This window comes from Macrosteles quadrilineatus, unplaced genomic scaffold, assembly GCF_028750875.1.
Source record: "Macrosteles quadrilineatus isolate MER2022 unplaced genomic scaffold, UCM_ALF_1.0 Scaffold_4__1_contigs__length_99947679, whole genome shotgun sequence".
Lineage (NCBI taxonomy): Eukaryota > Metazoa > Arthropoda > Insecta > Hemiptera > Cicadellidae > Macrosteles > Macrosteles quadrilineatus.
Window position 1 is genome coordinate 17,131,254 of NW_026542597.1, and position 22,743 is coordinate 17,153,996.

Here is a 22,743-nt window from a genome sequence, read left to right on the forward strand (position 1 = left end):
TTAGGTTGGCGTAGGTATTTAAGAAAAATTTTTAGTTCATTTATATCAGCGCTCTGTGTTGGTAGCTTACGTCAACTACGCCGTGTTCATTTTTTTCATTGGGAACAGGTTGTCTACTTTCAATTAATAGTCAAAGGTAAATTGCCATTGTTATAGTGATATTTACTGAGTAGATCCCTAATCACACTTTGGAAAAAATTATAAATTGGATATACTGTAATAATCAAAATTGCGTAGTAGGATGCATTCCGTTGTCCTGAATACAATATGTTGCATAAAAAACCCTTGGAGTTCATGACATGACGGCATATTTAATTTGATGTGAGGGTAATCATGTAAGAGGCCAACTTTTAAAGAATACAAAACTACCATATCAACATTTCTTTATGAAATCATTGCTTTCATAGGTTACCAAGGCCTACACACAACATATAACAAGCCTAACCTTTGTGGGAGGTGGTGGGGGAGGGGGGATATTGGCCGCGGCCACGTCTGTTGGGCAGCAGCCGAGTCACTATCAGCTCCACCTGCGGCTCTTGCTTGGACTCGGCAATAATGTCAGTAACTTCCTGGTAGCTCTTGCCTTGCAACGATCGTCCGTTCCACTCGACAACCTCGTCACCTGCACTCAAAAAAGTATTGTTGATTAGACAATAGACAATTGAAAAAATTGATTTCTCAGGAACATGATCAAAAATGTTCATAAAGAATGATGGTAAATTGTTCAGAATGGATAGCGCCCTTACAATCTCTAAACACACAGATCCTTGAAATTGAGTGAAAAAATCAAAATGTAAACAACAACAATCAGAACAAAATGTGGCATTAAATTGAATAGAATTATTAAATTAGGTGTAAGTCTCAAATACTAAGCTAAACAAACTCTTGATCTAACAAAACACAGACTTGTAGTTACTGCCGGTAGGTTGAATGTAAACCTCAGAGAAGGTCTGGAAATAGTACAGTAATGCAAAGTCTTCTGGAGAAGGAATATCTTATTTTAAGCATATTACATTCTGCAAGATAACCTAAAAAGTGGATTCTCCTGGTGTGATACCTCGAGTTGTAGTTTATCACCTCCTGCCATTATGCCTTTCAAGTGTGATATAACGATCCTGGATTAAAAATTGCATCGTACCTTAAAAACATCAGGAGCTGAAATCTTACTGTTCCCAACCCCAACCCTTCAACAGTTACTTGCAACTGTTGTCATATTTTAGTGTTTATGAGTCTTGGCTTTTCACCTGCACAAGGAAGTGCAAGAACCTTCTTACAGTTAGAGGTTAACTGTAAGAAAGGTCGCCTCAATAAAGAAGGATTTTCATTTCATTTCATTTCAAGGAAGCAATGGCCAGTAACAATGGGTAGATCAATGCTTCTAGACGTCAAATGGGGCAACTCATCTAAGTGTAGATTATATTACAAAGAGCTGTGATTCAGCTTACTTGTACTTGCTTGATATTTGAAGTAAGCATGATTGTCATGTTGTGCTTCTGATCCCTTTATTCTTCCAAGTGTTCTTCCAGGTTATAATTTTTTTTTCTCCATCAGATAGGCCTACTTCTCTAGTGGCTAAAATTTGTTACAACCTTGAATATTTTTTGGCACTTTTACACAATAAACACACATTTTTGGTCGCACTTCTTACAGCCATAGGATAGACCTATTTTTCTTGTAAGGACGGAAACTCATCAAGGGTTAACTGTTACATAAACCACACATAGCACATAGTTTCTCGTTTCTCTGTTGAAAATGCCGTTTAACGAAGAGGTCCAATAGATCTTATTTTATTCACCTCACAAATTTCAACGACAAAACACAAAACTTCGCAAACACTGCACATAACGTTGTTCATGTTCACCGCCATTGCCATCAGTATTCGATTCGATTCGATTCGGTATTCCGGATTCCGGTTGGGTTAAATCGGTTCCTGTTATCGTTATCACTACTTAGTTTTTTTGTTAATCACTTCATTTCATTTCATTACAATCTGATCTTGCTCCGATTTCGGTTCAGAGTCAGTCAGACCCAGTCCTTCGCATCCAGTACAGGACGAGTCAGTTCCAGACTGAATTATTGGAGTAGTACCGGTAACCGGTTGTGTCCTGCGTCATCAGTGTTCGTGGATTCAAATAATTTCACAAAGCATCGTTGTTATGAAAGTGTACTGTATTAAATATTGACTTTTCAAAATCAATGATGAAATCAAGTGTTGCCAGTCCGAATCGTGAAAATTCACATGTGAGCTTGTTAAAAGTACCACTCTTTTTACCAACATTTCCTCCAGATATATTTTTATAAGAATATGTACGCCTCCCTCAGTCCCTCGAAAAACAGAGTTAAGAAATTAAATTCATTAAGAAATTGTCCATGAGGGCATTTTGTAAAGTATTACGACTATTATCTCGTAACCTCAACATTATAGGCATAGACAAAACATACTCCAGTATGTTTTATCTATAGTATAGGGTTAAAGCCTAAGAGAATCTGCACATCTAATCTGCACAGTCTACAGATCAAAATTGTACTGCAAATTAGAGAATGTGGGAAAGAATGCAGCAGACTTCGACTTTAGAACCTTATTGGAAACACAAGTTTGAATGTGGCGGGATGACTGCAACGCTAGTAGTTCGCCGCTGGGTACAGAGATGGTGCTGATGTCTAGTATCAGTTTTCTGTAATCTCTGACCTAAATCTTCTTACATAACTAACCACTGTGGAAGGGCGATTCTGCACCTCTGCAATACAATTATTTGGTTTATTTCACGTTATAAATACTTTTGTGTTTACAGATGGAACTAGCCAACAATTAAGTGTTATATTGTTGGAAAATTGAATTTACCAATCAATTGAATAATTAGTTTTGCATCTACGGTGTAGGTAATGTTAAAATCTGGATTACGTTTGTGTTATTTGGTTCACGATGTAAAACATACCACATAGACAAAAATTCGAATTTTGATTAAAATCCAAATCATCAGTCCATCGAGTAATAAAAAAAAATATTTCAGCCAGCGCTCTTTAATTATTAATTTAATCGAAAACGAGGTTTCTTTCAACAGGGTGTGTTATTGATATTACCGGTACGTGTTTCGTTTGTATATTCCTGATAGCATAAGAAATAGGCCCCTTCTCTTCGAAGCACTTTTCTAGTTCAAATTCACTGACTGACGTATGTTTCTCAAACTATTACAGTTTTATTATCAGATTTTTGAAAAGTCCTGCTTGCACATTACCATGCAATTACTGCGCCGAAAGGAGGACAGACATGAAAGACGTCATCGCTGTAAGTGCGTGGTCTGACGTCAACGATCAATGTCTTCTCGGGACGATCATTTCAAACTCTTTGATCACTCACAGTGTGGTTGTCGTAGTCGAGTGAGCTTGTAAAAGTGACGGATTACATCCGAAGATAACACCCCCACCGCAGTAAACCTGTAGACTCGAATTTATTTCCTGTTAGGATCTTGACTAAAATATTTCTATGGAGTCATGTTTATGCAGTATTTAATTGACAATATGTTTAACGAATACAGTACAGTAGGTTTGCTACTAGGGGGAAGGGAAGGGTATTTTTTATCAAATGTAAACAGTATAGGAAAAAATAAACATATTTGCTAAATTTATTTTATATTTTCATAAAAAAGCAAACTATAGCAGTTTCCTTTACAAACGTACAGTATTTTTTAGAATTACTCCGCAACTTTAACCATTACAACAACGCATACATCATTGTTTGTTTTTAAGCTCTTACACGGTGGCTGCAATTTTAATGGTAAACATTTGATAAAAAGTAATTTTTTAAACCCCAAATTTAAACTCTAAAATCTATGTTTTTATTTATTAGCCTACTTACTGCATCCATCCATTGTTTTCAAACCATAAGTCGTATTGGATATGTTTTAAATAGTATTTTTGCATTTCCAATGCAGTCGGCGGCGGCGGTTGAAACCTAATCTTGTGACGCAAACTACTAACATCTCTGTTTACCCGGTTTCTGATCTGCCAATATCCGCTTGGATGCTTTCCTGACCTTTATAACCGCAGAGTAAATATTTCTTTAAACATTTTGATACCTTTAGGTTATAAATGTTGAGGACCAAAATCCTAAACGGTAAAATAAAGTTTGGAATGGATAATCAAAAGGTAAAAAACATTTTTTTCATATTATTTAAAAGAACTACCCAACTTTCTAGGTTCTAGCCCACAATGATCCCTGAACATTTTCGGATACCTGATCACTAGGCCTATGAGATTATGCTACTATTAACCAGGGGTTTATACTAATTAATGCAAGGAGTGTGTAAGAACAATACGTAATACACAATAATATATAGATGTAGCTCGTTTTTTTCGGCAGGAGCATTTCTCAACCTGCATTTTCCTCTAACTTCAGTAACCGCCCTGCTACTATACTAGTACACCCACGTGCTGCGTGATAATGTCAAGGAACGCGCGCGGACAGGAACAGCGTGGTTGATGGAACGCAGGGCAAAAGTGTTTTAAGTGGCTCCGGCAACGGCAACCGCGGAGCACGAAGCACGCCGAGTAAGGCCCCGTTTATGCACCAAGAGCGGGAGCGGTAGCGACAGCGGAAGCGATTTCTAACACCATTGAGTTAAATGGGGCTGTTTATGCACCAAGAGCGATAGCGATAGCGGTTGACCTCCCGCTGCGGTTTCTAATTCGCCCGCTGTGTAGTTAGAAATCGCAGCGGTTGCTTGGGATAGAGCGGTTTTCAACTACATTGAGTCAAATGGGACTGTTTATGCACGGCGGGAGCGGGCGCGGCTGAAGCCAGGGTTGCCAACTTGACCCACGCGCACGTGCACTTAGGACAAATAGTTGTGTTAATTATTTGGCAGAGTTTGAGTTGGCAAGACTGTGTCCCCCTTCCATTCTCCTTTAACCAACCGCTACCGTTATCGCTCTTCGTGCATAAACAGCCCCATGCACAGCGGGAGCGGGCCCGCTATCGCCCCGCTCCCGCTCTTGGTGCATAAACGGGGCCTAACGTGCTTAATCGAGTCACTAGGAAAAGACAGCTTTTAGTTCTATGATAAAATACAGCTGGATCCTGTTTCAAACGATCAAAAAGCAAAAGACTTTTCTCGTAATCACACTGGTGATCTTTATATCGTTAGACGCACATTATAACAATTCAGTTACTTAGCTATTTAGCCTATCATCAATGTCCTGTACAACAATTCCAACTAGTCAGCATACACACAGACGAGCACATCAGGCAATTGATGCCAGTTATACACAGGGGTCACTGCCTTCGTACCTTGGGTATTTATGTTGCCAGACAGATGTTGTTGTTAATTCTGTGAACCGGATTATTGATGAATCTCTCAAAGATAATCCGCTTAGATTAAAACTGTAAAAATAATTCAATATTTTCGTATGAACCGGTGATTTTTGGTTTTCTGGTTGACCAACTTTTCCCTCGTCTACTTACACCAACAAGGACAAAAGCACAAAGAATGAATCTGAATGACTTCAGCTGAAGACTTTTGAGAAGTTCGAGAAGAATAAAAAACCACGATACAGTACCTGGCCTGAGCTGCCCCTCTTTGTCCGCCGTGCTGCCTTTCTTGACCTTCTCAATTATTGCACCCCGGCCGCCCCCTGGTAGAAGTTGTCCTCCCACCACCTTCAGCCCTAGGATACTCGTGGAAGAGGACGGCCCTCCACCATCTGCACGCTGGGTCTTCTTCAGGATCATGTGACCCGTCATTCGAGTATTGTCCTTGGATATTTGCCATGACAACGGATGCTGCAATTTTATAGACAGGAGCTCATAAGTTACACAGTGGTGGCTGAATCAGTTTGAACGTCTTGGGTCTTTCTTGTTTAAATTTGGGTTCGGAAAATGTGCTTGTCGATTTAAAAAATTCACATGAATCTTTGACAATACTTGTGTAGAAGGGGAATAGTATGTAGTGTTACACTAAGGAATGGGATTCGTCTTTTGAACGGCAACAGCTTGAAATATTTCGTCTTTAAATAGCACAATAACTTTTAATTAGTAGTGGCGGTGTCGTGGCCTTGTTTATGCACGCGTATTTAGTCGAGTTTGATAATTGATTAGGGTTGCTTCATTTGGAAAGATTTATTTTACAATACATAATTTGTTGATACAAAATGTCTAATGTTGTTGATAACTTATTTAACACTCTAATTATTAATAATAACATATGATTGATATTTACTTATTGCCAACATAGAACATTGAATAATTATGAAACATGTGGTCGATATACTATAGGCGGTACACGGTGGTAAAGTAGTGCACATCAAACAAAGAACTTGTTAAATACTGCGAGACAATTTTAACGGTCTGTTATTGAAATATACTTCATAAATTGCTAAATACAAGCTTGGATTAATCTTTGGAAACGATCCCAATGTTTATGAAGCAGAATATGATGAAATCTTTGAAGAAAAAATGGATAAGTCACCACGAGCAATGTTTTTCTCGCCTGTAGAGTACTTATTTTAATTTAGAGTTGGGAGAATTGTATGATACTCTGCATTAAAATTAAGTGGACGGGTTTCAGTGTATGCAAATATGTGTGTTTACAACCAATTTAAACAAAAAATGCAATGGTTTGAATTAAGAAATCAAACTGTTCGTAAACAAATTGTAATGAATCCAGAATTGCACAATGTTACTGTATATGTCGGTCGGATGGGCTTTATGATATACGAGCCGTAGTCTGTTGGCAAGAGCCTAGGGCCCCGCAATGCTGCAAGACAGGAGAGTTGCTTGGCGGGAATGGACTACAATCAATACGCGGGCATCGGCCGTCGTCTGCTGGCAGTCTCCCAGCAACTCGCAGACCGCTAAACCGTTGAGCATTGTTGCTTTGTGTCTTACAGTATATGTATGTAACAGAATACACGTATGCTGTCATTATAAAGTTTATTTTTGAATTATAGAAATTTCACCATTGCTCCTTCGGGTTTGGAAGGATGAGAAATTTAAACTATATACGGCAACATGTGTGTGCTTAATATAATATAATTTTTACTATTTTAAATTTATGTTTAATCCTTCAAAAATGAATAGTTGGAAAATTAGAATATAATCATATAGTACATAGAAACGTCTCCTAAGTTCTTATTGTATTAGGGGAGTTAGTCTTTAAAAGCATAAAAATTGTCTCTTGCATGCATTTGATTTAAGACTCTTTTCGGAGCATATTTATATTGCAATTTATTGATATGGCCAGTTATCAATCAAATGTCCAACAAATTATTCCTTCACGATTTGATTAGTTGAAGGATGTTCGAAATTATTTTTAACATTTATTTATTAAATTATTATTTTAAAAATTTAGAATGCAATCAGGTTCAACGTTTTGCATGACAAAATACAACAGCTTGTTTGCGAGGATGGTTTTCAAATCGTAGGATACAAATTTCAATAATAATTAATGGATAATAATAAATAATTATGAATATACACAAAAATTTATGCTAATGATGCTGATGCTAGAATAATATTTGTAAACTTATCTTAGATGTGTTACATAAAAAATATTCAATAGGTGACATTTGCCAATTCAAATAAACCTAATGTATAACACCTGATTAGATTATATTACTCTATGGTCATACTTAATAGCCTACCAGAGCTTTTCATTTAATTAGATATCATAATTTATTTGAATATTTAAAATTTATTTTGTATTGCCAAAAAGTATGAAAGTAATTAAGTATCTAGCTTAAATTCTATTGTGTTAAAGAGTTTTCATCTGTTTTGAATGTAAATATGTATGCACATTTTTAATTTAATTACTTGTTTTAAGATTTAGATGAATACCGGTACATAAAAATGCAGTTCATAAATCCATCGCAACTGCATATACATAACAATCACGACAAAAGTTGATTCACTCAATTACGATTGTTTATGTATTATGGTTATTGGCTTTGCAAGTGATTAAGAGTTCTTGAAATTAGTTTAACTAAGGCATTTTAGAATGTTAAAACACCATAATAGCTTTAACCATATCAAAGTTAATACATTGCAATAAAACCCAGACAAGAAAGACCCACGACTTAGTTAATATTCTACAGTATAAAAATTAAAATGGCTAAAAATAAATTATGCATCGACTTTGTCATCTAGAATACAAATGAAGTTTCCAAATTTGACTACCGTTAACAATTAGCATTAAAAATAATCTTCAAACAACAAAATATACTTTGCCAAAATCTTTGCAAATCTAACCCTCAGTAATACTTAAAGCAGCTTTTTTATTTTAATTAATTTAAAGCCAAAGTACATAATGTCAAGTAACTATATTTCTTAAAAATGAACAAACTAACCTCAAAACGACTAATATTATAGGACAAGCTTAAATACTGATTTAAAACTATTCACTTATATAATACACAGTACATCTAACATGAGTTACACAAGTATAAGCCAAACAGCAAGTAAGAAGTAAGCTTTAACAGGGAATGCGAACAGTAAATACAGTAGTACAGATATTACGATGCCCATGCGCATGCTGGGAATAGGAAAGTTGGAACGGACCGGGGGAGAGGAATAGGGGATCGGACCAGTGAGACTCCTTATCAAATATTGCAAGAATATTCATTCGTTGTAATGGTTTCAATTATTTAACCAACTAACTACAGTTAAACATAATTCCTTATGGATTACTTAACCTTGTAGACCAACTGAAGAGGTTATGTTGACATCTGGTACATGACGAGTACATTTTGATGTATACCGTTTGTTTTCTGTTACTCCACCAACACAAAATTACTTTGAACGAACTAAGGTGATTACTCACAAACTATTGCTTGTTTTCTAATGTTGTAGGGTAAAAAATAAACGAAAAAATTCCCCCCAAAAAAACTTAAATTGACCAATCCACACAAGTGTTTCCGAACATCTAACAAACATCAACATAGGCTTCCGGATTTTACAACATAAGTCAAGTCTACTTGTCGTATCCAAAATCAATCTCCCTGCATTCAGAGTATTTTTACATCTTTGAAAGAACTTGACAACTGATAATTTAATAAGCTACACAAAGATGGTAAATATAACAGACATAGCCTGATAAAATTCCCTAACAAAAGACTTTCCTACTTGTCTGATCTTGAACAAACCACATAAACCTACGTGGGTACAAATATTTATACACAATTGATAGACTTAAAATCTACAACTGACTTATTTTTTCAAGCTCCTGATATATTTCATACAATAAGTCTTAAAAGGCACATGCTTTCAGGGGAAATTGGTAATTTGAACAATCCTGCTTGGAAGGCAGTTTTGCACTTTGTGAACAAATCATCAGATGCATTTAGGATATTTTAATTTTACTTTTTGTGAGCAGAGCACGAATCATTACTTTTGTGGCTACAACCCACCTAGGTGCGTAGGTGAATAAGAATTCAACATAAGTGTAGAATGGAATTGAGATGACCTGTGCAGCTTGGTACTGAATACGATCAGCTGATTGTTAATACAGGACCATTTAAAAGCCTGATCGGATCGAACAGGTGATTTCCTGAATGTTAGGAGAGTATTATAACCACTCAGCCAAGGGTGTCTAAAGCAGTATCGGTGTTTTACCCTTTAAGATCTCTATTGTACCAAACGTTTTAAATGGTAAAATAGTCAAATTAATGGGCAACACAAACAGTTTGTTTTATTTGTTTATTATTATCCTTACATGGTACATCTTCACGTATAAATTGATACAATACTGTATATGCCTGACGATGAGCAAAGGTAGAAAGTAGTTTGGAGTGGTATTGACCGGAATTGTATGACATGTTTTTCACATTATGTCGCATAGTATAATGTAATTTATGTATCGTATATGAAGTAAGTTTAGTGTAAAACAAATTACAACTAGTTAAAACTTCCAAATCATTACTGAAACGCCATGCATTTACATTATTCTTATTATTATGTTTGTCATTTTCACTCTGGTATTAATTTTACGTATGAACATTAAAACTTATATATTTCTGTTACGTAATGTATGCATTATAATCCTCAAAAATATTATGGATTAGTTTGATTATTCATTGCTCCAGTTCTAGGCTTTTTATTTAAGTTGGCAACAGTTATCTGAACTAAGGCCAACCTGATCTCTCTCTCTGAGGTTTTTGTTTGTTGAAAACAGCTGATCAGGCTAGTTTTTACAAACATTGTCGCTTATCAACCTAATGTTTAATTTAATCCCAAACTGTGGAGTCTTCAAAATGAACTTTCCTCGCTTGAATGATAACGTAAAATAAAATAGTTGTTAATTACATTTACATACATTTTAATACGTCCTTCCAGAAAATACAATTATTAAAAATGATGTTAGTAATATCGATGTGCAGTATTACTGGGTTTATGTTCAACTCAAACTTCATTTACTAATTTAGATATAGAATCTCATGCAATTTAGTTAACATTGTTTGGGTACCGATACGTATTAGTTATTAGAAGGCAATTGTTGGCTCTGTAATGACTGAATTTTAACAGACGACAACAGTTTACGAGTTGTGAAACTTAAAAAAACATTAAGTGCACAATATGAAAAAATAGCACGATTGGAACGTTTAAGGAGACCAATATTAAGTATAAATTAACACCTGTGATGATTATGCTTACCAAATCAAATCATTATTACGAATGAGAGAGATATATTCAAAGCAATATTATGTATATTTTAATATGGTGCCACCTTTTGCCTGACAAGTTCCTTTCAAGCCAGTTAACTGTAATTGTAAATTAAATAAATACGACAAACTACTTTTCCGACAAGCCTTTTGCTCGGCAATCCCGTTTGACGGCCAAGTGACTTGTCTGTCAATTGGTGCCTTTTACTATATTACATATCTACACATATAATAAATAACATTTTACAAAAAGCGCTTTGGTCAGATGCACAAACAAAGCTGCATTTTACTACGGAAGCATTTTTAATTTAGCCTACAGTACATCAAATTGCCGTACTTCTTCCAACGAAAACTACGCTAGAACTGGTCTAATACGCCCAATAAGCAACTACTTAATTTTCACGGACAACAAGTTAAATACATTCATATCATAATATTAGGTTTGTCCTTTACTTAATTCAGTAATATTTCACTGCTAGATTTATAAATAAAATGGCTATGTCAATCATTCGTTTTCATTAAAGCTAGTGATATTGTTCATCACAAGACTAGTGATATATTCCACAAGATGCACGTGATTAACATGAGAGTCTTGGTGATCTTTATCCAGCCCTAATTGGACACCCTGTAGTGTAACCAGGCTTGCACCGCCTCCGCTCACCAAACAACCAAGCAATAAAAACGCGCAAATTTCCTTATTAAATAAATGTTAGCAAAGTGACCAAATACACATTGTTCTTACTCAATACTGTATAGAAAAATGAGTATATGGACCCAACCAAGTGGTTGCCAACCATAAAGTTTCTGTTAACCTGTCAATTAGAAACGTTTATCGAAATATATTGTACGAACGGATTAATGAGGAGTATTAATACACAGAGTAAATATAATTCACATAGTAAACTTAGTAATATACAACAGTAAAATTAATACGTAATAATAAGTAATTAGGAAAATGTGGGTTTTAAATAGATAAAGTATTATCTTCAAAATTCATTTAGGTAGTACTTGGAGACCGAGATTTGCTCCAGGCAAATAATTATCATACCCTGAGAGTATTCTTTGGTTGTTGTCATTAGGGACATTGAAACAGAAACGGTACGGACCCTAAATATAATTAAATGACGTCACTGACCCGGATCTTAATCTCACAAAATCTGACCATTTCAATAAATTAATAATCTCGCAATGTAATGTTGACGTTGACAGATACACTTTTATAATAAGACAACCCTGTTTACTTTCGGGACAGTAACGTAATTTATTTATTTTTGTGATCCATGTCATTTTGGTTCCAATATTCGTGGATAAACATATACAAAATAATACAATTACATATCGTATTTTTAATTTCATATTTTTTCTGAAAATGTGTGCAATTGTTGTAAAATAAATGAACCACCGCGTCGTTTCGTTTGATCTTAATCCGTTAAAATTCACACACCATTTTTAAAGTTTTACTTCAAACTTTCTATAGTTCATAACAAATCTACCTTGGGAATCTCTGATCATATCACTCTATTCTGTACTACATTATCAATATTTTGGTTTAATACACCTAATTTCGCCCACTTCTCAATTGGTAATATGGTATGCCTACTTTATGTATGCTTTCTTATACTTTCATTAAAATCTACTTAGATTATTAGCAGCCAAAAATCAAGTTTTACAGAGTTTTAGATTCAAATTGTTTTTGGGAGAGCATTTTAACCTTATAACACCATATCTTACTAATATTATAAATGTGAAAGTTTGTGTATTTGTTTGTTTGTTTGTGTGTTGCTCAATCACGCATTAACTAATGGACGGATTGGGCTGAAATTTGGCATTATGATAGCTCATATTCCCGATTAACATATATAGGCATCGTCTTATCTCAAAAATCCTTTCGGGATTCGCCCCAGTGGCTCTGTAGTTTCCCATGTTAACCTTATGAGTATTCATATATAAAGGGAATTAAATAATTTAGTCAGCTGTTTAAACTAAAAAATTGGTTCTATGATATGCAAAAAGTATTAAAAAGTTATAAGGTTTCCCAACAGGGTGCAGCACTATTATTATTTTGTTTTTGCATATTATCTTTGACTATTAATTTGTGATAATGTGCAAATGTTTGATAATTTATTTTTTTCTATTGTTAAGGTACAGTAGTAGAACATTATGGCAATAGTAGATGTGTTATACCTTAAATTTATGAACCAATTTTTTTTCAAATTGTGTCTTCCTCCATTGCACAGCTTGAGTATAACTGCAATAAGCATTTTATACTTATATGCCAACCCCATACGAAGGACGGGTGCTCTGCTAGTTCATATATAAAGGGAATTAAATAATTTAGTCAGCTGTTTCAACTAAAAAATTGGTTCTATGATATGCAAAAAGTATTAAAAAGTTATAAGATTTACCAACAGGGTGCAGCACTATTATTTTTTCATTTACGAAAACAGCTAATTTGAACTAAGCAGCAACAAAAAACTGTTATAGGCAATGAGAACTGCCAAAGTAGGATTGTTTACAGTTATGTTTATGTTTTTAATTGCATGAATAATTTTTGATATTTTGCAAGTTTTTAATGATTTAATTTTCTCTATTATTTAGGTGAAGTGGTAGAACATTATAGCTATGGTAGATGTGTAATACTAAAGTATACCGTAAATTTAAAGAAGCAAATTTTATCAAACTGTGTTCTCCCCCATTGTAAACGCTAGGTTAAAGTATAACTGCAATAAGTATTTTACACTTATATGCCAACCCCGTAAGGACGTTCACTCTGCTAGTTAACAGTATGAAGCCTAAAACAATCACTGGAATAGTTTTTACTAAACACACATAATTAATACGAGTAACGATAGCTTCTAATAATTACTCCAGGGAAGCAGCGTAAACTGTATAGCATGACATGATGTAATCTACCGTAATGTGGCGCTATCTACAAGTGTTCTAACTAGGGCTGAACATTGTGTATAATCGTTTCAGATTTCCTCCGACAAACTTATACTCCTTCTTTTGAGTAACATTAAGGTTTCAAATACAAAACCGCATCAAAGAACAAAATTGCCTGGAAATAACACAGTTAACTTGTGGCAATATAAGGTACTACATTTCACTATGGCTGCACTTATTAAATAAAAAATATCGATATATAGATTATTCGAAACATCGATTATTTCATTCGGTTAGTTAGGTTAGGTTTTAACCTAACTAACCAAACCTGATATATCGAATTGAACAATCGATATATCGATCGATATATTCATTCGAATGAGTGTAGGACGTAACAAAGTCCAGCCCCTTTCACTATTGATGTGACATCTAATTCCCATCTTGAAGCAGCCAGTTTTAGAAAAAAAATTGAAGCCAGTGACAAAGTATGACGATGCAAATTATTATTTTTTGTTTATTCAAACTACGCTTAAATTACAATTTCATTGTGCGTCGTAGCCTCTGAATCTCTAGATTGTTACAACAATAGGCTATTTTACGGTAAAATAACCAGGTAAAATTTTTACCTGATACCACCAAGTAATCCTATACATTTTTAATGTTTGCCTTTTACGTGTTTCGTACGACGAATCTTCACACCGTCCAGGTTGAAGAGGATTACTGACATTTAATATCCACGTAGACTTGACAATGAAGGCATAAAGTCTTCGAAACCATGGGAGTCCAACTACAAGAACAGAATCACTGATGGGCGAAACATAACCTAGTATTCATTAAATCGTTAAAGTCGATTGGACAGGATTGGAAGGGATGACGAGTTGGAACAACCTTTAAAAGTAGAGGACGAACCGCAAGTTAGTTGAACAATTTACATATTTTGGTGTTGGGGCCTATCGAACGTTGGTAGAATGGCACAAGAGGTAACGGCTAGACTGGGGAAAGGTGCGGGATTTTATCAGTGTTAGCCATCTAGTCAGGGATAAAGATATACGAAAGACTTCAAAAGGCAGCATGTATAAAACTTATTATACACCGATAGTTACCTATGGTGCAGACATTTTGAATATAACAGAGAGGGTATGGGGTAGAGTTCAGGTGGAGGAAATGAAATTTGTAAGAGGCTAAAGGGAAAACAAGAGTGGATAGAATTATGAATGAAGAGTTAAAAGAGGAATAGTTGAAGAAAGTATGAGAGAACAAGTAGAGAAGTCGAGATTGAAATAGAATGGAAAATGATAGAATGCCCCCCCAATGAAGTATGAGCTTCACATGAACGGAAGAAGACCAAGAGGAAGACCTAGAACAAGGTGGATTGGCGAGGTGAGAAGAGATGTGGAAGCAAGAGGAGTGCAGTGGCAGTGGCAGTATGTTGAGGAAGACGATTTATGGATGGACAAAAGAAGATGTAGATGCGTAATTAACACCCAGACTCAGAGATAACCGGACCGGGGAAGGATACGTATGTATGCATAAACTAACTTAATATCAAAGACTAAGGAGTAAAATAGAATGTTGATGGTAGCGCAACCTGTGAGTGACTCAATCCACTATGTTCAATTTAAATACAAATTTTGCTACATTTGGTCCATATTCAGATGGGACGCTTACTTTAGTATCCCAAATGTGATGGTTCTAAGAAGTTAACCGTATAGAAAATCGATGGATCAATTTCCGAATTTATGTTGGCTCTATCAAAGTGATTTCATCAGTTTCATATGATGGAAATATTCTAAAGTGGCAAACAAAGACAGAGTAGTGAGAATATAACGACTAAATCCTTATAAATAAGAACAAGAGCGATTCTTTTCAATCCTGTGCTAACGAATTGCTATACCTCTGCTTCGAAACGGGAAGAGGACACGAGAGAGAATAATGATGTTGTTTCTATGTGTTCTATAAATAGTTACTCATTACTTAAAAACAAAAATCAATTTTCCCACTTAGTGTAGATAAACTATTTTTCTTCAATTTTATTGAGGGGCACCCAAGAACAGTGTGTCATCGCTGCTGATGTGTGTTAAAAATACTGTACCTCTATGAAATTCAAAAGATAAACTTATTGAAAAGTTTAGACCTACTTTCAAAACCCTACTCATATCTGCAGCCAACGCCCAAAATTAATCCAACATACCGTAGTGTAGTGATAAAATCAATTACTTAGTATTGATGTTTCATAAAAAGAAATATGTTTTACCCTAATTCTTACTTTTTTCAAGCCTCTTTTCCTGGAACTTAATATAGCAATCACAAATAAAACTATGAGCAATATTCTACTAAACTCTTCTCTATTTTTACCCCACGCTGTAAATAAAACATGTGATTGAAATTTCTTACATTTGATTAGATTTTCTCTTTATATTTTGTTGTTATTTCATCACCATTAGGACAACCCATAAGACCCATGTTAATTTTTAAAAATTTAAAATTCAATTTTTTGCGCTTATTTATGAGCCTATTTTAATTTATAAAGGGATTCTACATATTTTCTTTACGATACACACGAGCCGAGAAAAAACGTTTTAAAGAAACATGCTTGCCTATTAATATATAGATAATGTAAGCTTTTTAAGCATGTAAGGCGAAGCACTTAGAAAACCTGCGTATAAAGCACAGCCCTAAGAAATTCGTTCATACCAAAACTTTTCGTCGGATCTACACACTCTAAGCTTCATTTTTATGTCCCAAATGCCTATATTATTATTTGTTTAATGGCCTTAAACGATGAACACAAGTTTTCCTGTATCATTTTAATAATATGATATATTGTTTTTAACGTTTTTCTTTTCGGACAGTTTAGTCATTTCCTTTTAGGAATCCGTCGTGGACTTTTTAAATAAGCTTATGGCCAACGTCTAACGATCATAAAACCTCAATGAGCTAAAGACCTGAAGAGTCAATTAGAGTTTTTGAAAATATACCCTGGAAGATTTAAAAGAAAAAAGTTAATAACTACAAAATCTTCAAACAATGTTTATAACCTTTGAAATTTAGGTTTCATCAATGCCTTTAAAATGTACCCCTTTTACTACCTGAGTACCTACACGGCCACCTTAAAAGGCGGCCGTAGTACCTATCGTTGGAGTGTTGAACAACATCATCCAGTTTTCTTATTACCTATTTTTATAACACGGGGGCGTGTAGTTTTGAGCTATCAGCTGATTTAGTAGTTTTGTTTATGTTTACGTTTTATATATTTTGGTTATCAAGGTGAATAATAATTGGTAGAGTTGAATTAATGTTTTTTAAGTGGAGAAAGAATGTTCGATTTTTGGTATTGAGATTTTTCATGTATAAAATATAAGTAAGTTGTAGAAAACACTGAAGAGTTTTATTTTCTCACAAAACAATAACTGGTACCCTAGTTATAAAACCAAACAGTAACCCTAAACTGATAGAAAAAAAGTTTTGGCGACACTAGCGATCAGTGTCACCGGACATCAACTAGACTAAACGAGCTTCAAAATTTACAATGGTATGATAAGTCTACTTGTCTTAGTCTATGATTTTTACTAACTGTACACTTTAAAATCAGCTACCGACCGAACCTCCCATGCTATGATTCTACACAATGTTCAGCGTTACAAGTGCAGCAATACGCTAGCAGAGCTATCTACGCCACTACAGTATACCTTGGGCGCGCTGTTCGAATCCTCACTGGATGTGAACGTGCTGGATGTGTCAATGCCCGAGTCCTTGGTTTGAGGACCGTCGAACCTGACTGTCTTCTTGCGTCTTCGGGTGTCGATAAGGGTGACTTTGACCTCCCGAGGGGTGTCCCTTGGGTGCCACCCGTTGACGACTCCATCCATACCGAGGGAGAAGTCATTCGTTGTAAGAGAACGGGTAAAGGATGGGACAAAGAGACAAAAGGAAACACAACAACCAAACACATATAAAGAACACCGAAGGAAAGGCAAGTCAAAGTTCAAGTTGCAACGATCAATTGGGCATTTCTTTGTTTTTGATAGTTCGAATTTCATTTAAAATGTTATTAGTGTACCGTATATTGTATAAGGGTAGTGTTAATATTTTATCTTGTACTGTACCGGATCACCCCTTGCTTTGCTGGCCTACTGTTCGCAAACAGTTTCTAACTCGCCACAACCTCAGTTCACTTTTTAAATTAAATTTGACGCAGTCCATCCGGAATCCCGGTCAGAGACGAAGCCTTCAAGTATTTGAACGGGTAAATGTGTAGATAAAAGAAACCAACAACCTCTTTAGAAAATAAGATAAAATAAAATTATGTTTTTTTGAACTTTCTGTCTATGATATCGATTGCAGGGTTGCAATAAAATTTTGTCTCGATCGGTCTTACGTTTACTATTGTTGGAAACTTATATTTTATAAACGTTGGTAAAATGTGTAATCGCCAAAAAGACTATGTTGAAATATTCCAATGAAAATGAACGAACTACAAGCAATATATGGTACAATTATGGCAAATATAGTACAATGACCATAGTGTTGTTCATGTGTGATGTGAACATAAAAAACGCAAAGTGGACAATATTACCTATTACCTATGTTACCTGAGCAATGATGTTTTACAATCACATACGAATATAAATTATGCCTATCATGTAATTTAATCTTTTCTCTATACGTATGTGATTGATGATGATTTATAGAGTTGTTTAGGCGACTCTAAATTTGAGGTCGAAATCTTCATATTATGAACTAATTGGTAAAAGACATTTCATCGGATAGTGTCCAATAGTTCTTTACAATTGACTGCAACTTGCTGTGGTCATGTTTCAAAGCCAAAATAGTGTAACGAAAACATTATTTTAATTTAACATTGTGCTTTCATGAAAACATAAACTAAAATCGAATCTACATTTACATCAGATTTCGGACAGTAGGGCCTACAGTATTAATCAAGTCCGTGTCTTTATAGGCCGAATAACTTAGGAGTGATAATTCAGAAGCAAAGAAATGCCCAATTATTGAAGAATACAAATCAACTATTGTTGTTGGTAGCACTGTAGTTAGACTGAAAGTATTTAAAAATGTATATTTTACCAACATCAATCGTTTAGGCAAGTAAAAACGAATCAGAGAAGACCTAAATCTAGGAAACAAGAGTTAGCTCGGCCCTGGATTAATGTGTTTGACAATGTATAAGCTGTAGCTTCTAGAAACTGTCAAAAAGGTAAACTATATGGATTATTCAAACTCAAAATCTTCATTATTCAATTTGAGTGCTTTAAATAGAAACCAATATTATTCATATATATTATGATGTGAAATGACTTTACACTTAGCCAAAATCAAATAGCCTGCAACCTGCGACTTGTAAGAGGTTAATTGTTTTTAACCTTGGAAAAATCAAATCAACTAGTGTGAACAACTGCTGGATCAACCATTCAGTTTGTACAACAATTGATTGTTTGTTAAGCTGGAATAGCTTAATTTAATTTCGTATAGTATGGCATTTGGAAAGTACTGAGGCGCTGTTCAAGGTTTGCCTGCCTCTGGTTGTTCGAGAAGAAGAAGAATACACATTAATCCAGACCGGCGAAGAGAGCGCTGCCATGCCACATCAAGCACACTGCCACCTGAAACTGCACATGTCCTCACCGCTAGGAATTTTTTAATCTTTTCGTCTAAAATCGCTTGTTTTTTCAGTCGCTCGTCTCCTCTTTCAGACGTGTCGAGATCACCTGTGTTTTGAAAAAAGTCAATCGTTTGTTACATTTACACTTATTAGCGAATACATTTACATTATCAATTCAAAAACTAACTTAGTCATGGATGTTGTCTTAGATAATATATTTAGTAATATATAGATAGGCAGGCTTATACATATATGTTAGTATAATCTGCGTTGGTCAATATGTTCGCACCAAAATTAGATGTATTAATGTTCAAAACTTCGCTGCATGACTGTCACTGAATAAATTTAACCGATTAAACAAAACTTTAAAAACAAATAAATACCTAAATCAGACTTTTAAGGGTAAAATATCTATGAAGAAAACACAGAGTTACTGAGCTATAAAAAGTGCCAGTTTACCAAACTGTTTGTAGTTGTCTTGAGGTGTTCTGCAAAGTAATTTCGACCTGAAATATAGGGTACTACGATTCGATAACGTATTGCGAATTGCGTGGTGACTGCAAGAACAAACATGATTAAATATTACTTAAGGAAAACTCACTTGTCAGATCCTATACGTTAAAGAGAATATCCTTGTGTTTTCTATTATTTGAAACATATTTTGAGGACAACACTTTAGTCGTTTGGTTCCCTGTAGAGTTTAGTTTAATTTTGGATTGAAAGTCACCACTTTAACACTGTCAAAAACTGGTAGCCACTGTGAACAGTTTTATTGACAGGTAAGGGACATTATCTATTCTAGTATATCCACGGTCTCTGAGGTGAGATCTGGAGGCTTGGGCCATCACACTCGTTGGTTAAACTCGTCTTTTAGAAAGGTGACAATAGGAATAGTAAAGACCTGGATTCCTTTGCAAATGGGTGGCTTTGCAATTAAAATTTAATGACAGCTAAACAGTGGGTGTATATAACAAGTTCTAGGTTTTCCTCGCAGGGATACAGCTTCTTTAAGTTAATATAGTAGACGAATTGAGGTTTCTATCATTAGCGTTCAAAAAAGTGTCTCTTCTTCCTCATACCTAATCAGTTAGATGTACAGATTTGATTTTAAAAACTAAGTGGGCGTATTCTTAGACTTCCCAAAAATAAATTTTCCAAACATTCTCCTCGAGTGAATAGAGCATCTACTTTTGTTGATGGTCTCAGACTTAAACTTTTTTGAAGAAACATCCAATATTCTAGCTACAATTTTACTTTAAAGTCCCTTCAAATTAGTTCATATATTCAGGTAAACGAATTGATATCCATTCCACGTATAATTATTCCCTTGGAAGGTTTTCGTGAGTACCTACGTATTATTTTTTGGAAGTTTATTTTTGAAGATAGTAAGTTAAACTGTCCTCAGGTGAGAAAATACCTAAAACATGACAAGATTATTACTTGTTAGTTTTTTATGAGTTGTGTTATAGTCTTGCTATATTGTCGGACTGTCGGTACTTCCTTGCCTAAAAGCGAGGTCCGATTCCCTTGAAAACTTAGTTTTTTCCAAATTGTGATGGAAACTGGCCGAAATAATCTCTTGGATAAATCCTACGTATCTTCGACGTATATCCATCACGCCTCAAAGTGGCATTCATTACAGTACAAACAGTTTAGAAAACTGGCAAAAGTAGTTTGATTGAGCTTCAAAATTATAACTTAAAGTAGCCTAATCTCAACTGTCACTCTCCTAGTCACACAAGTATCATGTACTGCGACCCTTACCTTTCTCACTGTCGTGTTCCTCGCAGCTCGTACAGTCGGGGGTGGACCTCAGTTCGTCGTCCGAGCTAGAGAACGATCTCTGGGGCGGTTGCGGCGTCTGATGGTACCCGCGCGCACTCCCACTTCCACTCCCGGATTGTTTTTTCGCGGACCCGGTCCTCTTGTGTTTCTTGCCGGTAACCAGCACGGTGATGGCTCCGCCGCGACTAGCGGGCGCGGGCGCACAGTCCATGCTGGAAGATTGCTCGGAGCTGAGCGAGTCGTTCCTCAACTCTCCGCGGCCGCCCGTCATCGTCGCGTACTGGTGTGATCTCATCAGACCCTCTAGTTCTCCGCGGTAGTATCGCGCCTCTTCCTCGCGGCTGGCGTCCTGCTGACTGTATTGTCGCCTCAGCTGCGAGCCAGACCGCTGCAGCAACGGTTGATTCTCCTTCTCCGCGGCAGAGTGCGCTCGCTCCAGCTTGGGCCGCTTGTCTTGTTGCTGCAGATCCGCCTCGATACGCCGCATGATCGGGTCGCCAGCTGACATTCCCTTGTTGATCCACTGACCCGTCTTGCTCAACAGCTCTTGCTTCTTGCGGCAGAGGATGCACACCCAGATCACCTGGGGACAAATTCACTGGTTAGTTATTTAACAAGGTATTTATCAAGATAATTGCACTTCCAAAAGTTCACCAACTACAGTGAGTAGATTTTTGATTGTTTGTTTGTATTGTCTAACTACGCCAAATCTGTTGTTAAAGAAGGTAATACAAACACTTTTAGGGTAAAACTGTCCAAGCACATTAAATCTTTTGTGGATAAGTAGGGAATCGAACCCATCCCTTCTGCACCAAAGTCCGAGATGCCAACCACTAGGTTAGCAATAGACCCTTTAACTTGGTTTGTGACTGGCCCCTTCTGTCTTTGACAATTGGGCGTCGTGTAATGATCATGGCTAAAGAAACGGCCGATCTTTGGGATTGAACCGACGACCTTCTGGTTTCAAGGCGATAAAATTCCCACATCGATCCTTCCCTTATATTAGGTGTGTTGCCAGCTTGTGGTTAGCGTCTCGAACGTCTCCCAAAAAACAGTACCTATTCACGATTATTTCAATGGATTTGGATCGAATTCTATTATAGAGTGTATGTGTCAATTTGGTTCATAAAAAATTTTAGTGGTGTTGAACGAAAAAAAAAAATCAATAAAACGCAAAAATTGAAAAAAGGTTCTCACGGAGATTTTGTATATACATTTTTTATGCACAGTAATGGTAACATAGGCCACAGCCTTCATGGTACGGCGATAGAGTAAACAGCAAGTGGCAGTGGCTGTGCTACAATCGATAAGGCAGTGGTTGGGAGTGCGGGGAGGAGGAGGGGTTCTTGACGTAATTCTGCCCATTCACCCTGCCTCTGACATTGCTGCGAATTCCACGTTCGGTTGGCAACGAAGAAGGTGAATGCAATTTTATTTTAACGTAAGACTGAGATAGTTTCATCATTTTAAAATAAAACTCAGCCAAAACTAGTAAGATATGAAATAATATATTTGCCATTGCACTATGTAAAAAGTCTAAAACAACATTTTCTGAAAAATATGAACTAAATATCAATTTATTTGCTAAATTTATTTCGCAGACAAATCGTCAATCGTCTACAAACACAAGCTGTGTCGTGGCCGCCATGCAGCCTACATCGGTTTGTCCCGCGTTTCTAGTTTGTTTGGCTGGCCTAGCGTGTATTGAAATGTGTGCAAAGTGCGTGTTAATTGATGAAGACCTATCGGATTTTGGAAAACCATAATTTTGTTGTCGTATTTGACATTAAGTCCTATGACCCGAA

General features: G+C 35.9%; 1 protein-coding gene across 8 annotated transcripts in view; it reads right to left on the reverse strand.

The window, feature by feature from the left end:
• LOC128991613 (regulating synaptic membrane exocytosis protein 2-like) overlaps positions 1-22,743 on the reverse strand; it is an 81,988-nt gene that overhangs the window by 38,842 nt on the left and 20,403 nt on the right. For 6 of the 8 annotated variants that reach the window (XM_054414650.1, XM_054414655.1, XM_054414648.1 and 3 more), the window contains exons 3-6: positions 20,918-21,521; positions 17,223-17,392; positions 5,557-5,779; positions 446-622 (exon numbers count right to left, since the gene is read on the reverse strand). In XM_054414650.1, coding sequence (XP_054270625.1) covers positions 446-622; positions 5,557-5,779; positions 17,223-17,392; positions 20,918-21,521 — 1,174 coding nt within the window. Of the gene's footprint in view, positions 1-445; positions 623-5,556; positions 5,780-17,222; positions 17,393-19,176; positions 19,260-20,917; positions 21,522-22,743 lie in introns of all 8 variants that reach the window. The other 2 variants (XM_054414651.1, XM_054414652.1) reach the window with 2 other exon arrangements.